This window comes from Gorilla gorilla, chromosome 22 (assembly GCF_029281585.2).
Source record: "Gorilla gorilla gorilla isolate KB3781 chromosome 22, NHGRI_mGorGor1-v2.1_pri, whole genome shotgun sequence".
NCBI lineage: Eukaryota > Metazoa > Chordata > Mammalia > Primates > Hominidae > Gorilla > Gorilla gorilla.
In genome coordinates this window covers 9,869,445-9,887,339 of record NC_073246.2, presented here as the reverse complement: position 1 = coordinate 9,887,339, position 17,895 = coordinate 9,869,445, and the positions used below count along the sequence as shown (strand labels likewise).

At 37.5% G+C, this 17,895-nt stretch overlaps 1 protein-coding gene and 1 pseudogene across 1 annotated transcript in view; both read right to left on the bottom strand.

The window, feature by feature from the left end:
• Positions 1 to 17,895, bottom strand: part of LOC101129069 (putative tyrosine-protein phosphatase TPTE) — a 63,507-nt gene that overhangs the window by 7,422 nt on the left and 38,190 nt on the right. Inside the window, exons 9-14 of the mRNA XM_055373843.1 lie at positions 11,711 to 11,761; positions 10,055 to 10,216; positions 3,520 to 3,639; positions 1,781 to 1,871; positions 1,571 to 1,634; positions 776 to 840 (exon numbers count right to left, since the gene is read on the bottom strand). Of these exons, the coding sequence (XP_055229818.1) occupies positions 776 to 840; positions 1,571 to 1,634; positions 1,781 to 1,871; positions 3,520 to 3,639; positions 10,055 to 10,216; positions 11,711 to 11,761 (553 nt within the window). The remainder of the gene's footprint in view (positions 1 to 775; positions 841 to 1,570; positions 1,635 to 1,780; positions 1,872 to 3,519; positions 3,640 to 10,054; positions 10,217 to 11,710; positions 11,762 to 17,895) is intronic.
• LOC129529396 (uncharacterized) lies at positions 3,091 to 3,202 on the bottom strand (annotated as a pseudogene).

The window sequence follows — 17,895 nt, the reverse complement described above, 5'->3', positions numbered from 1 at the left end:
GTAGGGTGCTTTGACTTTGGATCTGGGTGGGTGCAGTAATATAGTCTTCAGGTGACTTTTTTGGCTGTAATCAGCATTCAGTGGTGTCTGTGAGTGCCTCAGTGGCCTGATGGTGAGTGTTTGTGGAGACAGTGGTATGGCTTTTCTTGGTGTGAGAGCCATCATTCAGATTAGTTCTCAGGCCTTAGGCATATGCATGCTAGCTGCAGTGGCTTTGCTAGTTGTGGGGTACTGCCAACAGCAGGGCAGGCACCAGGCAGGCCAGTCCTCAGTGCCTTAGAAGTGCATGTGGCAAATGGGGTCTCTGCTGGTGAAGGGGGTAGGGCTGTTGGCAGCAGTGGGTGCCAGATGGGATGGGCCTTGGGCCTTGGGGGGTGCATTTAGCATGCAGTGGCTCTGTCAGTCGAGGGTAGCCAAGTCATTTTAGACTAGCCAGTCCTCAGATGACCCAGTAGCTGCCCACAGATACGTGAATGAGCTTAGTTGAGACAGGAAATCCTTTCTGCAAGCACCTAAATTGGACAGTTAAGCCCATACCAAATTCACAAACCACAGTATCATGAGCCAAATAAATAGTTGCTGTTATAAGCCAGTAAGTTTTGGGGTGGTTTGTAACCACTGGCACAGTTGTAACTGGTATCAATCCATTATGATTTTTTTCCTTGAAAGAGTACATTTTTAAAAGAATACTGCCATATCTGGGTCAGTATTAAACTTATGACTACACAGTCTACATTCACCAAGAAATGAGTATTTGTCAGATAAAGACCCTTACCTCGATTGGATTTCTATAGAAAGACTGCCTTCCAGAAGATGGAAATGACATAGCAATAATACGTTCTAAAAGTCAAAATCATCACTATTACAAACATTATTATAGATTTCATATAACATACAAAAAAATTAACTTATACATGATCAGACTCCATTTTCACAGAAAAAAACCTTTTAAGATTGAGGTTGACAGAAAAGAGCTAATACTCAGGATAATCAAATAACAAATTATACAACACAATGACCATTAAACTGCCATGGAGTTCTTAAGTCTCCACTAGTTCTAACTGTATGCCATGTATTTATGATGGCCTCAGTCTGAAGTTCCCCCTGTTCTTCGAATTTATTTCTTATCTTAAATACCACAGAAAATCCAAGATTTCTGGGCACCAGTGATGGTGGGAACTCCCAAGGTGCTTTGCAGCCCTCTGACGCAGACAACCTGAGATCTACAAAGCACTAACCTCATTCTCTGGGATTCTAGGATAAGAAGAGGTCTCTGTGGGATCCTTGGGACTCAGAAATAACTACTAGAGGTTAATAAATTGAAACTCAAATGGAGTCAGCTGAAAATCCATTCAAGTTCCTATGCTGCAACTGAATAGTCCTGAATTGAGAAGACATGCAGATCTTCCATTGCCAGGGCTAAACCACAAATATGTCACACTATCACAGTAGCATATATCCTCATGAATAAAGAATATTTTGAATGAATGTGTCTTAGATGAGGCAAAAAAATACAATTACAAGAAAAAGTGAAGTAATACAAGTAAATCAACGGTTAAGTGTCACAAACCTGTAACGTAAGTGAGGTCTAGGTCAAATCCATCCCTTGTGTATCGCCTTTTGTTTTCTGAAACCTGACAGTTTAAAATCATCATTAGTTTGTGAAACACTCATCAACATAAAAATAAAAAACATTATATAGTATAGATATCAACCCTTGTCAATGGGTCCCAAAACACAAAATATTTTTGCGAATCATAAGCATGTTTTGCCCACTTACCCGCCTTCTTAACAGCTTTTCAAGTTGTCTTTTTTGATGAAACAGATGAAAAATTCTTAACAGAATAATAAGTCGAAGTAAATGTGTCCATCTAAGAATAAATTTAAAAGATCCATTTTTGCTTCAGAAACAGAATTTTATCAATATAAACTATGTCTAGAGCAGCAGTTGTTAACCAGAGGCAATTTTCCCTCCTCTCCCCAATTACCTACCTGGGGGATATTTGGCAATGTCTGGAGGCATTTAGGTTTTCACCACTGGCGTGCGTGCGTGTGTGTGTCTGTGTGTTACTTACATCTAGTGAATAGAGGCCAGGAATTTTGCTAAACACCCTACAATTAATATAACTGCTCACCACCCTCTTATGACAATGATCTGGCCCAAAATGTCAGTAATGCTGAGGCTGAGAAATTCTGGTCTAGAGAAATAGTGATACAATAGACTCTTAGCATCTGTAAATTTAATTTTGGGATTTAAGACTAGCATTTTCAATTTTTCCACATCAAAACAAATCGATTATTCTTGTTCATCTTTGTTATTCCCATGAGTAACAGATGTTCACTACAGCTGCTACTACACATCAGGGAGGCAACAGATTGAGATACTTCTGAAGTGTGCTAGCTGGAATCTCCCCTACCATCAGAACCACCAAAGCAGAGAACTGATGGTCTGGACTGGTGCTTCTCTGATTTGGGCACACATCAATAAGAGCCACCTGGAAAAGCTTGTTAAGCTGCAGATTGCTGGGTCCCAGAGATACTGATTCAGTGGGTCCAGGGTGGGGCCTAAGGTATTTTTCTTCTTATATTTCTAGCAAGCTGTCAAGTGATGCTGACGTTTCTAGTCAGAGGACCACATTGGCTGAGGTTATTTTCAAATAACTCCAAAAGCCTATCACTTAACATGCTTTTAGTTAGGGCCTGAGCTGTAGTCCAGGGAAGCTAGGGTACAAAAAGAAACCAGCTATTTGACCCATGAACAAGCTTAGGAAGCCACCATCTACATCCCAGTATACATTTGCTCTTTCATTTTCCTCATTGTCACAGTAAAAAAAGAGTCACCAGGGCTTCATATACTCTTTAGTTTCCCAATCCCTAACACTTCTAACTTTGCCTAAGCTTTCTTTGTTTCTACCACAACTATACTGCAAAACTCTACTATTGTGTTGCCACGTGTCATCTCCTAGTTTCTGTTCTGTTTGCTATTTTTTAGAAACTCATGATTGAAGTCACTCTAATTTTGCGTATGCTCAAATAAATTCCCTCTTGGCTGTAGGAAAAATCCAGACAGAACATTATGTGTAAGGGATTTGTAGTTGAAGCACAGAGGGGAATTGTTTTCAATATAAATTTTTTTGATATAGCAGATATTAAACTGATAATAATATTATACTTGATCTTAGCCAAAAGGCCAAAAAATGATACAAATGGGAATTTGACGAGAACTTCAAAATGTAGAGAAGTTAAAGTTAGTACAAGAGTAAAAGTCCTTCTTTGGGGTACTGCATCTTCTTTATTCCATTAATGGTACTTAGCCTGTATACTCTTCACCAGTCCCTAAATATCACAATCTTTTAGTTTCAAAGTATGTGGGAATTTACCTAAACATTTCATTTTAAAGCAATGTATTTGGTATAGAATGAGAACATTTGAAGTTGAAAAGATTATATAGAATAAAAGGCACAGAAAATGCTAAAATTAATGAAAAACTTTAAGAGAGGTAAGTCTTATGTTTCATACCTGGGAATATTCCTAAGCAACTTAATGTCAAAAAAAATGTAAACGACATCAACCAGCAGAAGAATCACAATAATGGCAGTATCTAAAATGTTAAATAAGTCAGAGAAACACTGCTGTCTCCTGTAGTATAAAACAAAAAAATAAGTTCATTCCCCCCTGCAAGAAGAGATAGGAATATTTAAAGACCACAAACTATTGACTCATCCCCATTAAGAATTCTACTATCAAGAATTATTTAAAATGTATTTTCTAGAGTAGACTAAGGGAAAAATATAACATTCATGGGAAGTTTTCAAACAATAAAATTATATTCATCATTTGACACTTATATGTGACTAAAACACCAACATGGCAATTCAAACATAATAAGAGATATAACTAAATGCGTAATAATCACCCTCATTGTGGACAATGGGGTATCTATCCCCTCAAGCATTTATCATTCATGTTACAAACAATCCAATTACACTCTTTCAGTCATTTAAAAATATACAATCAAGTTATTGTTGACTATGGTCAATCTGTTGTGCTATCAAATAGTAGGCGTTACTCATTCTATTTTTTTGTACCCATTAGCCATCCCCACCTCCCCACCCCCAAGCCCCTACTACCATTCCCAGCCTCTGATGACCATCCGTCTACTCTCTAGGTCTATGAGTTCAATTTTTTTTTTTTTTTTTAGAGCCCCATAATAAGTGAGAACATGTGATGTTTATCCTTCTGTGCCTGGCTTATTTCACTTAACAAACATAGTGATCTCCAGTTCCATCCATGTTGTTCCAAATGACAGGATCTCTTTTTTTTTTTTTTTTTTTTTGAGATGGAGTTTCACTCTTGTTGCCCAGGCTGGAGTGCAATGGCGTGATTTCGGCTCACTGCAACCTCCACCTCCTGGGTTCAAGCGATTCTCCTGCCTCAGCCTCACGAGTAGCTGGGATTACAGGCGCCCGGCACCACACCCAGCTAATTTTTGTATTTTTAGTAGAGATGGGGTTTCTCCATGTTGGTCAGGCTGGTCTCGAACTCCCGACTTCAGGTGATCTGCCCACCTCAGCCTCCCAAAGTGCTGGGATTAGAGGCATGAGGCAGTGCACTTGGCCAGGATCTTATTGTTTTTTATGGCTAAATAATACTCTCTTGTGTATATGTACTATATTTTCTTTACCCCTTCATCTGTTGATGGGCACTTAGGTTGCTTCCAAATCTTAGCCATTATGAACAGTGCTGCAACAAACAGGGAATGCAGATATCTCTTCTATATACTGATTTCCTTTTTTGTGGGTATCTACCCAGCAGTGGGATTGCTGGATCATATGGTAGTTCTATTTTTAGTTTTTTGAGTAACCTCCAAACTGTTCTCCAATTGGTTCCACTAATTTACATTTCCATGAACAGTGTATGAGGGTTCTCTTATCTTCACATCTTTGTCAGGATTTGTTATTGCCTGACTTTTGAATATAAACCATTTTAGCTGGGGTGAGATGATATCTCATGGTAGTTTTCTACACTGAGAATTTCTCTAATGATCAATCATGTCAAGCATCTCTTGATATGCCTGTTTACCATCTGTATGTTTTGAGAAATGCCTATTCAAATCTTATCCTCATTTAAAAAATTAGATTATTAGATTTTTTCCTAGAGAGTTGTTTGAGCTCCTTACATATTCTGGTTATTAATCCCTTTTCAGGTGGGTAGTTTGCAAGCATTTTCTCCCATTCTGTGGGCTGTCTCTTCACTTTGCTAATTGTTTCCTCTGCTATGAAGCAGTTTTTTAACTTGATGTGATCCCATTTGCCCATTTTTGCTTTGGTTGCCTGTGCTTGTCAGGTATAGCCCAAGTAATTTTTGCTCAGACCAATGTCCTGGAGATTCTTCCCAATGTTCTCTTGTAGTATAGTAGTTTCATTGAGGTCTTAGATTTAAGTCTTTAATTCATGTTGATTTGATTTTTGTATATGGTGAGAGGTAGGGGTCTAGGTGCATTCTTCTGTATGTGTATATCCAGTTTTCCCAGAACCATTTGTTGAAGAGATGTCTTTTGTTCAATGTATGTTCTTGGCACATTTATGAAAAATGAGTTCACTGTAAGTGTGTGTGGATTTGTTTCTGGGTTCTCTATTCTATTCCAGTGGTCTGTGTGTCTGTTTTTATGCCAGTGCCATGGTGTTTTCGTTATATAGTTCTGTAGTATAATTTGAAGTCAGGTAACGTGATTCCTCCAGCTTTGTTCTTTTTGCTTAGAATAGCTTTGGCTATTCTGGGTCTTTTGTGGCTCCATATAAATTTTAAGATTGTTTCTTCTATTTCTGTGAAGAATGTCATTCATATTTTGACAGGGAGTGCATTGAATCTGTAAACTGCTTTGGATAGTATGGACATTTTAACAATATTGATTCTTCCAATCCATGAACATGGAATCTCTTTCCACTTTTTGGTGTCCTCTTCAATTTCTTTCATCAGTGTTTTATCATTTTCATTATAAAGATCTTACACTTCTTTGGTTAGGTTAATTTCTAGGTACTTAATTTTATTTGTGGCTATTGTATATAGGACCACTTTTTAAATGTCCTTTCCAAATGGTTCACTGTTGACATATAGAAATGCTACTGATTTTTGTATATTGATTTTGTATCCTGCAACTTTACTGAATTTATCAATTCTAATAGTTTTTTTGGTGGAGTCTTTAGTATTTTCCAAATAAAATGTATCATCTGCAAACACAAGGATAATTTTACTTCTTCCATCCCAATTTGGATTTCTTTTTTTATTCCCTTTCTTTCTCTTTTATAATGGCTCTAGCTAGGACTTCTGGTACTATGTTGAACAACGGTGGTAAAAGTGGGCATCCTCACTGTGTTCTAGATCGCAGAGAAAAGCTTTTCATTTTTTCCCCATTCAGTACAGTAATGACTGTGGGTCTGTCATATACGGTTTTTATTAAGTTGAGGTATGTTACTTCTATACCCAGTTTTTTTAGGGTGTTTACCATGAAGGGATGTTGAATTTTATCATATGTTTTTTCAGCATCAACTGAAATGATCTTATGGTTTTTATCCTTTACTGTGTGGATATAATGTATCACATTGATTGATTTACAAATGTTGAACCATCCTTGCATCCCAGAGACACATCCCACTTGTCATGATGAATGATCTTTCCCATATATTGTTGAATTCAGTTTTCTAGTATCTTGTTGAGGATTTTCGCATCAATATTTATCAGATATATTAGCATGTTTTTGGTTTTGGTTTTGGTTTTTGGGTTTTTTGTTTTTATTTTTATTCTTTTTGAGACTGAATCTCACTCTGTCACCCAGGCTAGAGTGCAGTGGTGTGATCTCAGCTCACTGCAACCTCTGCCTCCCAGGTTCAAGTGATTCTCTGGTCTCGGCCTCATGAGTAGCTGAAATTACAGGTGCCCGGCACCACACCCAGCTAATTTTTGTATTTTTAGTAGAGACGGGGTTTCACCATATTAGCCAGGCTGGTCTCGAACTCCTGACCTCCAGTAAACCACCCGCCTCTGCCTCCCAAAGTGCTGGGATTATGGGAGTGAGCCACCACTTCCAGCCTACATGTGTCTTTATGGGAGAAGAGTGTTTCCTGTAGGCAACAGAGCAATGGGTTTTTTTATTTTATTTATTTTTGAGCTGGAGTCTTGCTCTGTCACCAGACTGGAGTGCAGTGGCACCATCTCGGCTCACTGCAACCTCTGCCTCCCGGGTTCAAGTGATTCTCCTGCCTCAGCCTCCTGAGTAGCTGGGACTACAGGTGCGCACCACCACACCCTGCTAATTTTTGTATTTTTAGTAGAGACAGGGTTTCACCATGTTTGCCAGGATGGTCTGTAGCTCTTGACCTAATGATCTGCCTGCCTTGGCCTCCCAAACTGCTGGGATTACAGGCGTGAGCCACCACACCTGGATGGGTCTTGTTCTTTCATCCATTCATCCACTCTATCTTTTGATTGAAAAGTTTAGTCCACTGACATTCAATGTTATTATTGATAAGTAAGGACTTACTCCTGCCATTTTGTTATTTGTTTTCTGGTTGTTTTGGGGTCTTCTCTTCCTTCTTTCCTTCCTGTCTTTCATTAGTGAAGGTAATTTTCTCTGGTGATATGATTTGGTTTCTTGTTTTTTATTTTTCGTGTATCCATTGTTATATTTTTTGGTTTGAGGTTACCATGAGGCTTGTAAATACTATCTTATAATCCATTATTTTAATCTTATAAGTTTTCATAAACAAGTAAAAAGAAAACTAATAAAAACTCTACAACTTAGTCTCCCTATTTTTTAACTTTTTGTTATTTCTATTTATATCTTATTATACCATCTATGTCTTGAAAAGTTGTAGTTAATATTTTTGATTGGCTCATAGTTTAGTCTCTCTACTTAGAGTAAGAGTAGTTTATACATCATAGTTACAGTGTTATAACATTCTGCATTTTTCTGTATACCTACTATTACCAGTGAGTTTTATACCTTCAGGTTGTTACTTATTGCTCACTAATGTCCTTATCTTTCTGATTGAAATACTCCCTTTAGCATTTCTTCTAGGACAGGTCTGGTGTTGACAAAATCCCTCAGCTTTTGTGTGGAAAAGTCTTTATTTCCCCTTCACTTTGAAGGATATTTTCACTGGATACACTGTTCTAGGGTAAATGTTTTTTTCCTTCGGCACTTTCAATATGTCATGCCACTCTCTCCGGGCCTGAAACGTTTATACTAAAGAGTCTGCTGCCAGATATATTGTAGCGCCATTGTATATTATTTGTTTCTTTTCTCTTGCTGCTTTTAAGATCCTCTTTTTATTCTTGATCTTTGGGACTGTGATTATTAAATGCCTTGAGGTAGTCTTCTTTGAGTTACATCTGCTTGGTGTTTTATAACTTTCTTGTACTTGGATATTGATATCTTTCTGTAGGTTTGGGACGTTCTGTTACCATCCCTTTGAATAAAATTTCTACACTCCCCACCTCCTCTTTAAGGCCAATACCACTTATATTTGTCCTTTTGAGGTTATTTTCTAGATCCTGTAGGCAGGCGTCATTGTTTTTTATTCTTTCCTTTGTCTCCTCTATGTATTTTGAAATAGCCTGTCTTCAAGCTCATTAATTCTTTCTTCTGGTTTATCAATTCTGCTATTAAAAGACTAATGCATTCTTCGGCATGCCAATTACAGTTTTTGGCTCCAGAATTTCTGCTTGATTCTTTTGAATTATTTCAATCTCTTTGTTAAACTTATCTAATAGAATTATGAATTCCTTCTCTGTGTTATCTTGAATTTCTTTGAGTTTCCTTCCTCAACACAGCTATTTTGATTTCTTTGTCTGAAAGGTCACATATCTCTAGTGTTGATGCTAGCAGATATTCTTTGGTGTCTGGGCATTGAAGAGTTAGGTATTGATTGTAGTTTTCACTGTATTTATTGTAGTTTTCACTGTCAGGGCTTGTTTGTACCCATCTTTCTTGGGAAGGCTTTCCAGATATTTGAAAGAACTTGGATACTGTGATCTAATCTCTATCTGTTTTAGGGGGCGCCCCAAGCCTCCTAAACTCTGGTTCTTGCAGACTCATAGTGGTACTGCCTTAATGGTCTTGGACAAGATGCAGGATAATTCTCTGCATTACCAAAAAGAGACTCTTGTTTTCTTCCCTTACTTTCTCCCAAACAAACAGAGTCTCTCTCTCTGTTCTGAGGCACCTAAAGCTTGGGGTTGAGTGACATAAGCACATCTGTGGCCACCACTACTGTGACTGCATTGGGTCAGACCTGAGGCCAGCACAGCACGGGGTCTTGCCCAAGACCTGCTGTAACCACTCCTTAGCTATTGCAGGAGTTTACTGAAGGCCCTGGGGCTCTACAGTCATCACATGGTAAAAACAGCCAGGCCTGTGTCCTTGCCTTCAGGATGGCAAGTTCTCCTAGCCTCCAGGTGGATCCACAGGTGCTGTCTGGGAATCAGGGCCTAGATCAAAAACTGTAAAAGTCTACCTAGTGTTTTATTGTGCTATGGCTGAGCTGTCACTCAAACGACAAGATGCAGTCCCTCCCACTCTTTCCACCCCTGTCCAAAGGCAGAGGAACATCAATCCATGGCCACCTCAAACACAGGACATGGGGGGGGGGGTACTGCCAGACTACCACCAATGTTCTCATAAGGCCCAAAGGCTCTTAAGTCAGTTTGTAGTGAATGCTCCTGTTTATTATTTTAAAATGATTTTTTTTTTTTTTTGAGATGGAGTCACCCTGTCACCCAGGCTAGAGTGCAATGGCATGATCTCAGCTCAGTGCAACTTCTGCCTCCCAGGTTCAAACGATTCTCCTGCCTCAGCCTCCCAAGCAGCTGGGATTACAGGCAACCACCACCACATCCAGCTAATTTTTGTACTTTTAGTAGAGACGGGGTTTCACCTTGTTGGCCAGGATTGTCTCGAACTCCTGACCTTGGGATCCTCCCACCTCAGCCTCCGAAAGTGCTTCTTATAAAACTACAAAGTAGCTTAATGCATTATAAAAATAACCAAACTTACCCTTCTACAAATACTCGAAAAAGAACATCCATGAGAGAAAATAAGGCAATAGCTAGAGAAATAGAACGATACTCCAAAGGAATATAAAGTTTGCTGTCAGTGAAAATTAGGTCAGCAAGGACGAGAGTGACATCCAGTAAGACCAGGAAAACTCCAAATAGTCTAAAATAAACAAATAAATAAATAAATAAATGCAAAGATAAAGGGGCATTTGTCCCTGTAGCTATACTATATTTAAGCCACTGATCAGGTACCAAAATGTTATTATTTACTATTAAGCTGCCCAGTGGCAGGAAAAACTGTAATGCCTTAGAATCTCAGAAAAATCACTGTTTTCACCCAATAGAAGCAGTTCTTAATAAACAAAATTCTCACCAAACCACTTCACAAGATATTACTGTGGCCTTTTACAGTAAACACACCAGGCCAACACCTCAAGAGAGAAAAGTAAAACTGAATTAAAATCACCTGTCTGTTTACAAACTCTTCTTAAAATTTGCGAATTTCATAAGAAGTTTATACCAATTTCTCATAAAAAATAAACCCTCATTAATCTGGATAATTCTAAAGAATTTATTAATAAAAACCAAATGAAAGCATGAGTAACATAAGCTCTTAAAAGACCAAGATTTTTCATCAGTGACATTTTCAACAAGCACATGATTTCATATTTATGGGTGCTTCTAGCAGAGTGATGGGCACATGAGTCTTGAACTCTAAAGTACCTCCTGCCACTTGCTGTTACATATTCTAAATACATTCTCCATAAATTGATTAGACTATTTGCCTAGTCTATGAAGGTGAATTCGTCTTTGAAGTACTTTTTTAAAAACTTGCAGCTCAAATTCAAATATTATTAATTCAAAAGGAAATAATTATATTGCATAAATCTGTATCATAGTATGAAATCTTACTCTTATGTAGAGAAGAGTCTAAGTAAATTGTTTCCAGAATTAAAGAGTAATTCCTGATGTATAAGGTACTAATAAAACACTTTACTAATAATTATAGAATTTTAACATTTGATTTTCATTAATGTTACTTTTGCAGATGGAAGAAAAACAATATTAATATATTACTATTAATCTTAGGCAAAAGCCATTTATTTGCAATTCTTAATGTCCAGCTTAAACCAAAATTCCATGATAAATTAGATTACATTAGATGAGGCACACGGCTACTTAGCAACTGATGGACAGTGGAAATGCTTTTTTGTTATTTTATTTCAGTGTTTCTCATTGAAGTATTAAGTCTCATATATATATATGTATGTATAGATATATATGAGACATATATTTTCTTTTCTTTTCTTTTCTTTTTTTTTTTTTACATGGAGTCTTGCTGTGTCGCCAAGGCTGCGGTGCAATGGTGCAATTTCAGCTCATTGCAACCTATGCCTCCTCGGTTCAAGCGATTCTTCTGCCTCAGCCTCCTGAGTAGCTGGGATTATAGGCACCCACCATTATGCTTGGCTAACTTTTGTATTTTTAGTAGAGATGGGGTTTCACCATGTTAGCCAGGCTGGTCTTGAACTCCTGACTTCATGTGATCCGCCCGCCTCGGCCTCCCAGAGTGCTGGGATTACAGGCGTGAGCCACCGTGCCCAGCCAAGTCTCAGATATATTTAATACATGGTGTTTTCTATGTCTCACATACACAAATGCAAAGGATGATACAATTGAATGCACAATTTTCTTAATCTTGCTGCTGCAAAAAGAAGTAAAAATAAAATTAATCAGATTTCTTCTAACATATATTGTAAATTTAACCAAAAAACAAAGGGCCTTATAAATATAATTTCAAAAGAAAATTATTCAGAAGTTGTATAACAAAATGCTTTTTACTAATAGCTAAAATTTTATTCTTCCTGCTCCATGAGTATTTTACTTGTTTACTATGCTATCCAGAATATATGCAAATAAGACAGTAAACTTTGGATGTTTAGTAACATTTCCATTGCATGCAAAGCTCCAACCCCAACTTTATGGCAATACCAAACTTAAACTTGTGGTCATCATCTCAAGGAGTATAGCATGAAGACAGAAAAGGGTGGTAGAAGAGAACTGTATTTTAATGCCAGCCTGGGCAAATCATCAAACTTTGGCCAGATCTCAGTTTCCACTGCAATAAAATAAGGTGTTTCAGGAATGAGCATAGGGAGTAAATGGTGCTCTTGTCATCTCCTCAAACTAGACACCTAGTGAACAGATACACATTAGCAAGAGTCGCATATGAGGTTGCAAATGAACTTCAGAGGTAAGACATTTTAGTAAGATATACTTCAAAGGAGAAACACCCGAAAGACTGGGCTCCTTCCATTAATCAAAGGAAGGAGAACCTGTTTGATGGAGCCTCCAATAATGCCTCATTTTACCTTATGGCTGGAGACAAGGTAGCTCATGAGGAACAATTTTTTTTGTCCTACTGAAGCCTCCTGTGTGGGAGGCTCTTCAGTAGGAGAAGCCTCCAACACAGGAAGCTTCAGTAGGAGAAGACTTCAGGAAGTTTCTGTCATACTGAAGCCTCCAACACAGGACTCAAATTCCACCCCAAGAGCCATGAATCCTAAGACAATGCTCACAGCCTGTGCCTAAGACGGGAGAACAAAGAGGGCAGATACTGAGCAGAACTGGGGCACTGACAATTGGCCTTTGACATGAACAGACATTTCTCAAAAGAAGACATGCATGTGGCCAACAAACATATGAAGAAAATCTCAATATCACAGATTAGAGAAATGCAAATCAAAACCACAATGAGATACCATTTCACACCAGTCAGAATGGCTATTACTAAAAAGTCAAAAAATAACAGATGTGGGCAAGGTTGCAGAGAAAAAGGAACACATATACATTGTTGGTGGGAGTGTAAATTAGTTCAATCACTGTAAAAAGCACTATGGCAATACCTTGAAGAGCTAAAAGCAGAACTATTTGACTGAGCAATCCCAATACTGAGTAGATACCCAGAGGAATATAAATCATTCTACTATAAAGATACATGCATATGAATGTTCACTGCAGCACTATTTACAATAGCAAAGACATGGAATCAACATAGGTACCCATCAATGACAGATTGGATAAAGAAAATGTGGTACATATATACCATGGAATACTATGCAGCCATAAAAAAGAATGAGATCATGTATTTTGTGGGAACATCGATGGAGCTGGAGGCTCTTATCCTTAGCAAACTAGTGCAGAAACAGAAAACCAAATACTGAATGTTCTCACCTATCAGTGGTAGCTAAATCATAAGGACTTATGAACACAAAGAAGGAAATAGACACTGGGGTCTACTTAAGTGGGGAGGGCAGGAGGAGAGAGAGGAGCAGAAAAGATAACTATTTGGGTACTGAGCTTAATACCTGGATGATGAAATAATATGTAAAAAATAAAAAAAAAACCTCCCTGACACAAGTTTACCTATGTAGCAAACCTCACGTGTACCTCCAAACCTAAAATAAAAGTTAAAAAAAAAAACATTGGTCTTTGATGAATGATGTTAGGTTAACCTGAGATAAAGGAAATCCCCAATCCTTCTAATCTTCCCCTCTCCACCTGGACCCACCACCTCCACCCAGGCTTGGAGAGTTAAGGCTGATGTAGATGGAGGATCAATTGGCCAAAAGAGGTGAATTCTCTCCTCAAGTTGCCATTCCCTTACTACAAGAACCTCTGATCCCACACAGTCTACTAGATCTCTGGGTATCAAGGAAATGTCATAAATCTGAACTCACTTGACAATGTCACCATACAGAACCAAGTCTGACAGATTACGAAGGCATGAAGAAGTGGCTTGGGTGGCTTTAGCCCCTTAATCTGTTTCAGTGTACCCTGAAACTATACCAAGTAAATACACAATTGAGACTTTTTTGCTTAAAAAAAGAGTACTATGTAAATGAAGCTTCAAGCAGTTATGTGCAGAGTTTGCAGGGAAATAACTATGACTCAGTAAATCCATATCCAGGAAAAGTACTGTTCACACTCGGGAGCAACAGACAGACACTCCAACATGAAGCAACACGAAGCATAGCCTCCATGTACCTTTCCTAAAAACAATTACTCAAAGTGCTTGAGTCAGCTGAGCAATGAATCAAAATGAAGAACAAAAATGTAGCAGGTGACCAAAAGCAATGGCGACAAAAGCCAAAATTGACAAACAGGATCTAATTAAACTAAAGAGCTTCTGCACAGCAAAAGAAACTACCATCAGAGTGAACAGGCAACCTACGGAATGGGAGAAAATTTTTGGAATCTACTCATCTGACAAAGGGCTAATATCCAGAATCTACAAAGAACTCAAACAAATTTACAAGAAAAAAATCAAACAACCCCATCAAAAAGTGGGCAAAGGATATGAACAGACACTTCTCAAAAGAAGACATTTATGCAGCCAGCCAACAGACACATGAAAAAATGCTCATCATCACTGGCCATCAGAGAAATGCAAATCAAAACCACAATGACATACCATCTCACACCAGTTAGAATGGTGATTATTAAAAAGTCAAGAAACAACAGGTGCTGGAGAGGATGTGGAGAAACTGAACACTTTTACACTGTTGGTGGGACTGTAAACTAGTTCAACCATTGTGGAAGACAGTGTGGCGATTCCTCAAGAATCTAAAACTAGAAATACCATTTGACCCAGCCATCCCATTACTGGGTATATACCCAAAGGATTATAAATCATGCTGCTATAAAGACACATGCACACGTATGTTTATTGTGACACTATTCACAATAGCAAAGACTTGGAACCAACCCAAATGTCCAACAATGATAGACTGGATTAAGAAAATGTGGCACACATACACCATGGAATACTAAGCAGCCATAAAAAAGGATGAGTTCATGTCCTTTGTAGGGACATGGATGAAGCTGGAAACCATCATTCTCAGCAAACTATCGCAAGGTCAGAAAACCAAACACTGCATGTTCTCACTCATAAGTGGGAATTGAACAATGAGAACCCTTGGACACAGGAAGGGAAACATCACACACCAGGGCCTGTCATGGGGTGGGGGGATGGGGGAGGGATAGCATTAGGAGATACACCTAATGTAAATGATGAATTAATGGGTACAGCACACCAACATGGCACATGCATGAATATGTAACAAACCTGCACATCGTGCACATGTACCCTAGAACTTACAGTATAATAATAAAAAAAATGTAGCAGGTGAAAATGTAAATAAATGATTCTAAAAGTAAAGATAAATGATATAAAATCATGAATAATAGTATTGATTTGAATTTTTAGGCATTCTTACACTAGGATTCAAGGTGTGGAAGAAGATAGAAGTAAAGGCAGGTTGCATTTCTTATCTTTCACACGTACAAGTCCAGTTTTATTCTCGATATTGATGAAAAAAATGGTATAATTATGTTTTCTAAACATTTAAGTATAAACATTGATAGACTAGAAATGGGCTTCTGACTTGCATACCAACAAAAAATGCAAGGGATAAAAACAAATCAATTAATAGCAAAACATAGACAAATTTACAAAGAAAATATCAAAGTATTTTTAATAAAGAAAAAGATGATAAATAAAACCAAACGTACCAGAAATCATAAATACAAACATATTACTCTCATATTGCATATTGAGAAATACTCTCAGATAACTTTGAAATTAAAGGCATTACATGCTATACACGAGAGACAAAAACTAAATTTAAGTGACAATTCAAAAATAAAGAGATAGAGGCCAGGCGCGGTGGCTCACGCCTGTAATCCCAGCACTTTGGGTGGCCAAGGTGGGTGGATCATGAGGTCAAGAGATCGAGACCATCCTGGCCAACATGGTGAAACTCTATCTCTACTAAAAATACAAAAAATTAGCTGGGCGTGGTGGTGCATGCCTGTAGTCCCAGCTACTCAGGAGGCTGAGGCAGGAGAATCGCTTGAACCTGGGAAGCGGAGGTTGCAGTGAGCTGAGTGGAGCCACTGCACTCCAGCCTGGTGACAGAGCAAGACTCCGGCTCAAAAAAAAAAAAAAGAGAGAAAAAAAGATATGAGATACTAAACCTTAATACACTGAAAGTTCCAATAATATCAAAGTTGAATTAAAAGCACAAATATTAACTATGAACATGACTCATTTTTTATCAATAGAAGGTGGAAGCTACATGACACTAACAAGACCGTGTTTAATGAAATGGGATTTGTATTGAAGGCAGGTGCTATCTCCCCCACTGGACATATTTTTCTCTTGTGCAGACTCTGGGGGTAGGGAGGTGGCCATGATGCAAAGCACGAAAAACACTGTAGTGACACTGGTCTTCCTGCTCACTCAAACAGGGTAAGGACAATACACAGGGATGACATGTTCATGCTGAAAAAACTATGAGTCACTTAGGAGAAAAGTAAATTTCTACACTTTATACCTTAAGACAAAGTAAATTCAGGGCAGATATTTTATTTAAATGAAGAAAATAAATTCAAAACAGAAATTTTGGTGGATATATTTAAAATCTTGGGGTGAGAAGGACTTTCTGAGAATAACATTAAAGGCAAAATCACAAAGAAAAGTACAGATACATTTGATTACATGAGGATTAAATGCTTTTATGTAGTGAAAAGCAAGACAACCTGGGAGAAATTGCTTATATTACATAAAATAGAAAAAGGATCAATAGATTTAACTTTTTAGTCCAAAGACAGAAAAGGATAAATGAAGGTGTGTCAAAGAACGTGCATTAGAACAAATATGTTTACTAATATCAGAGAAATCAATGATGGCTAGTGTTAAGTGTGGGAGGGGAGAAATGTACACTTTGCATCTTGATGTTAAAGCACATATCAATATCAATAGCTTCACAATCATTCCCTTTGACACAGAATTTCCACTTCTGAGAATTTATAACAAGCAAATAACCAACAATATACGGAGATTTAGCCTCAAATATATTCATTTTTGTAAGTTAAAAACTTGTAAAAAACTGAATTGTTCAGCAATATCTATTAAATGAATTATAGCACATCTACACCATGAAATATCACACAACTGTTACAAATAATGTTGTAAGTGCACATGAATATATATTAACAAAAAAATATAGCCATGATGTCATTAATAAGGTTATTTGCAAAAGAATAAGTATGGTCTCATATCTGTAAACAAAAAAAGTGTATGCTTAAAGAACTTAGAAGTGCATGCATCAAAGTTTAAGAATGACTAAATGTGGGTAGATTTGTTGATTGTGTTTTCAGATTTTCCTTAATGAACTCTTACGTTATTTTTAGCTTTCAGAATAAAACCTATTTACAGAACTACAGAGTTTTCAAAGTATTTTTGCATGTTATTTTCATTTTATTACTAATTTTTTAAATACAATATCCAGTACATGGATTGCATAATAGCCAGTTTACATTTGAATAATCTGAAAGTTAAAGAGGGTTAGTGACTTGCCGAGTATCAGGTGAATGAATATATGATGCCAAAGCCAAGCACGATTCCAGCTTTTACTATAAATCCAATATCATTCCCCTGTTATGAAACACCAGCATTTCTCACAGGGACTACTGCAAATTCCTCCTATATCTATGTAATGAGATTTTGTAATTTAAAAATAAAATAAAATGAAAACCTGCTTTATTTTGTTTGGAGTGGGGAAAGAAGGAAATGCTTGCCTTGCTTAATCGGTCTAATTTTGTTTCAGCCCTGGGCAGCTCCATTACAGAAAACGTATAGCTAATCTGCAGGCACACAGTTTAATTCAGTGGCAAATTCAGGGTAATTTGAAGAACTATTTTTATTTGCCCTCTTTGTTTCCAATCTTTGTTTAGTCACCAACAGCTTACAACCATGGTGAGTTAACTTCCTCT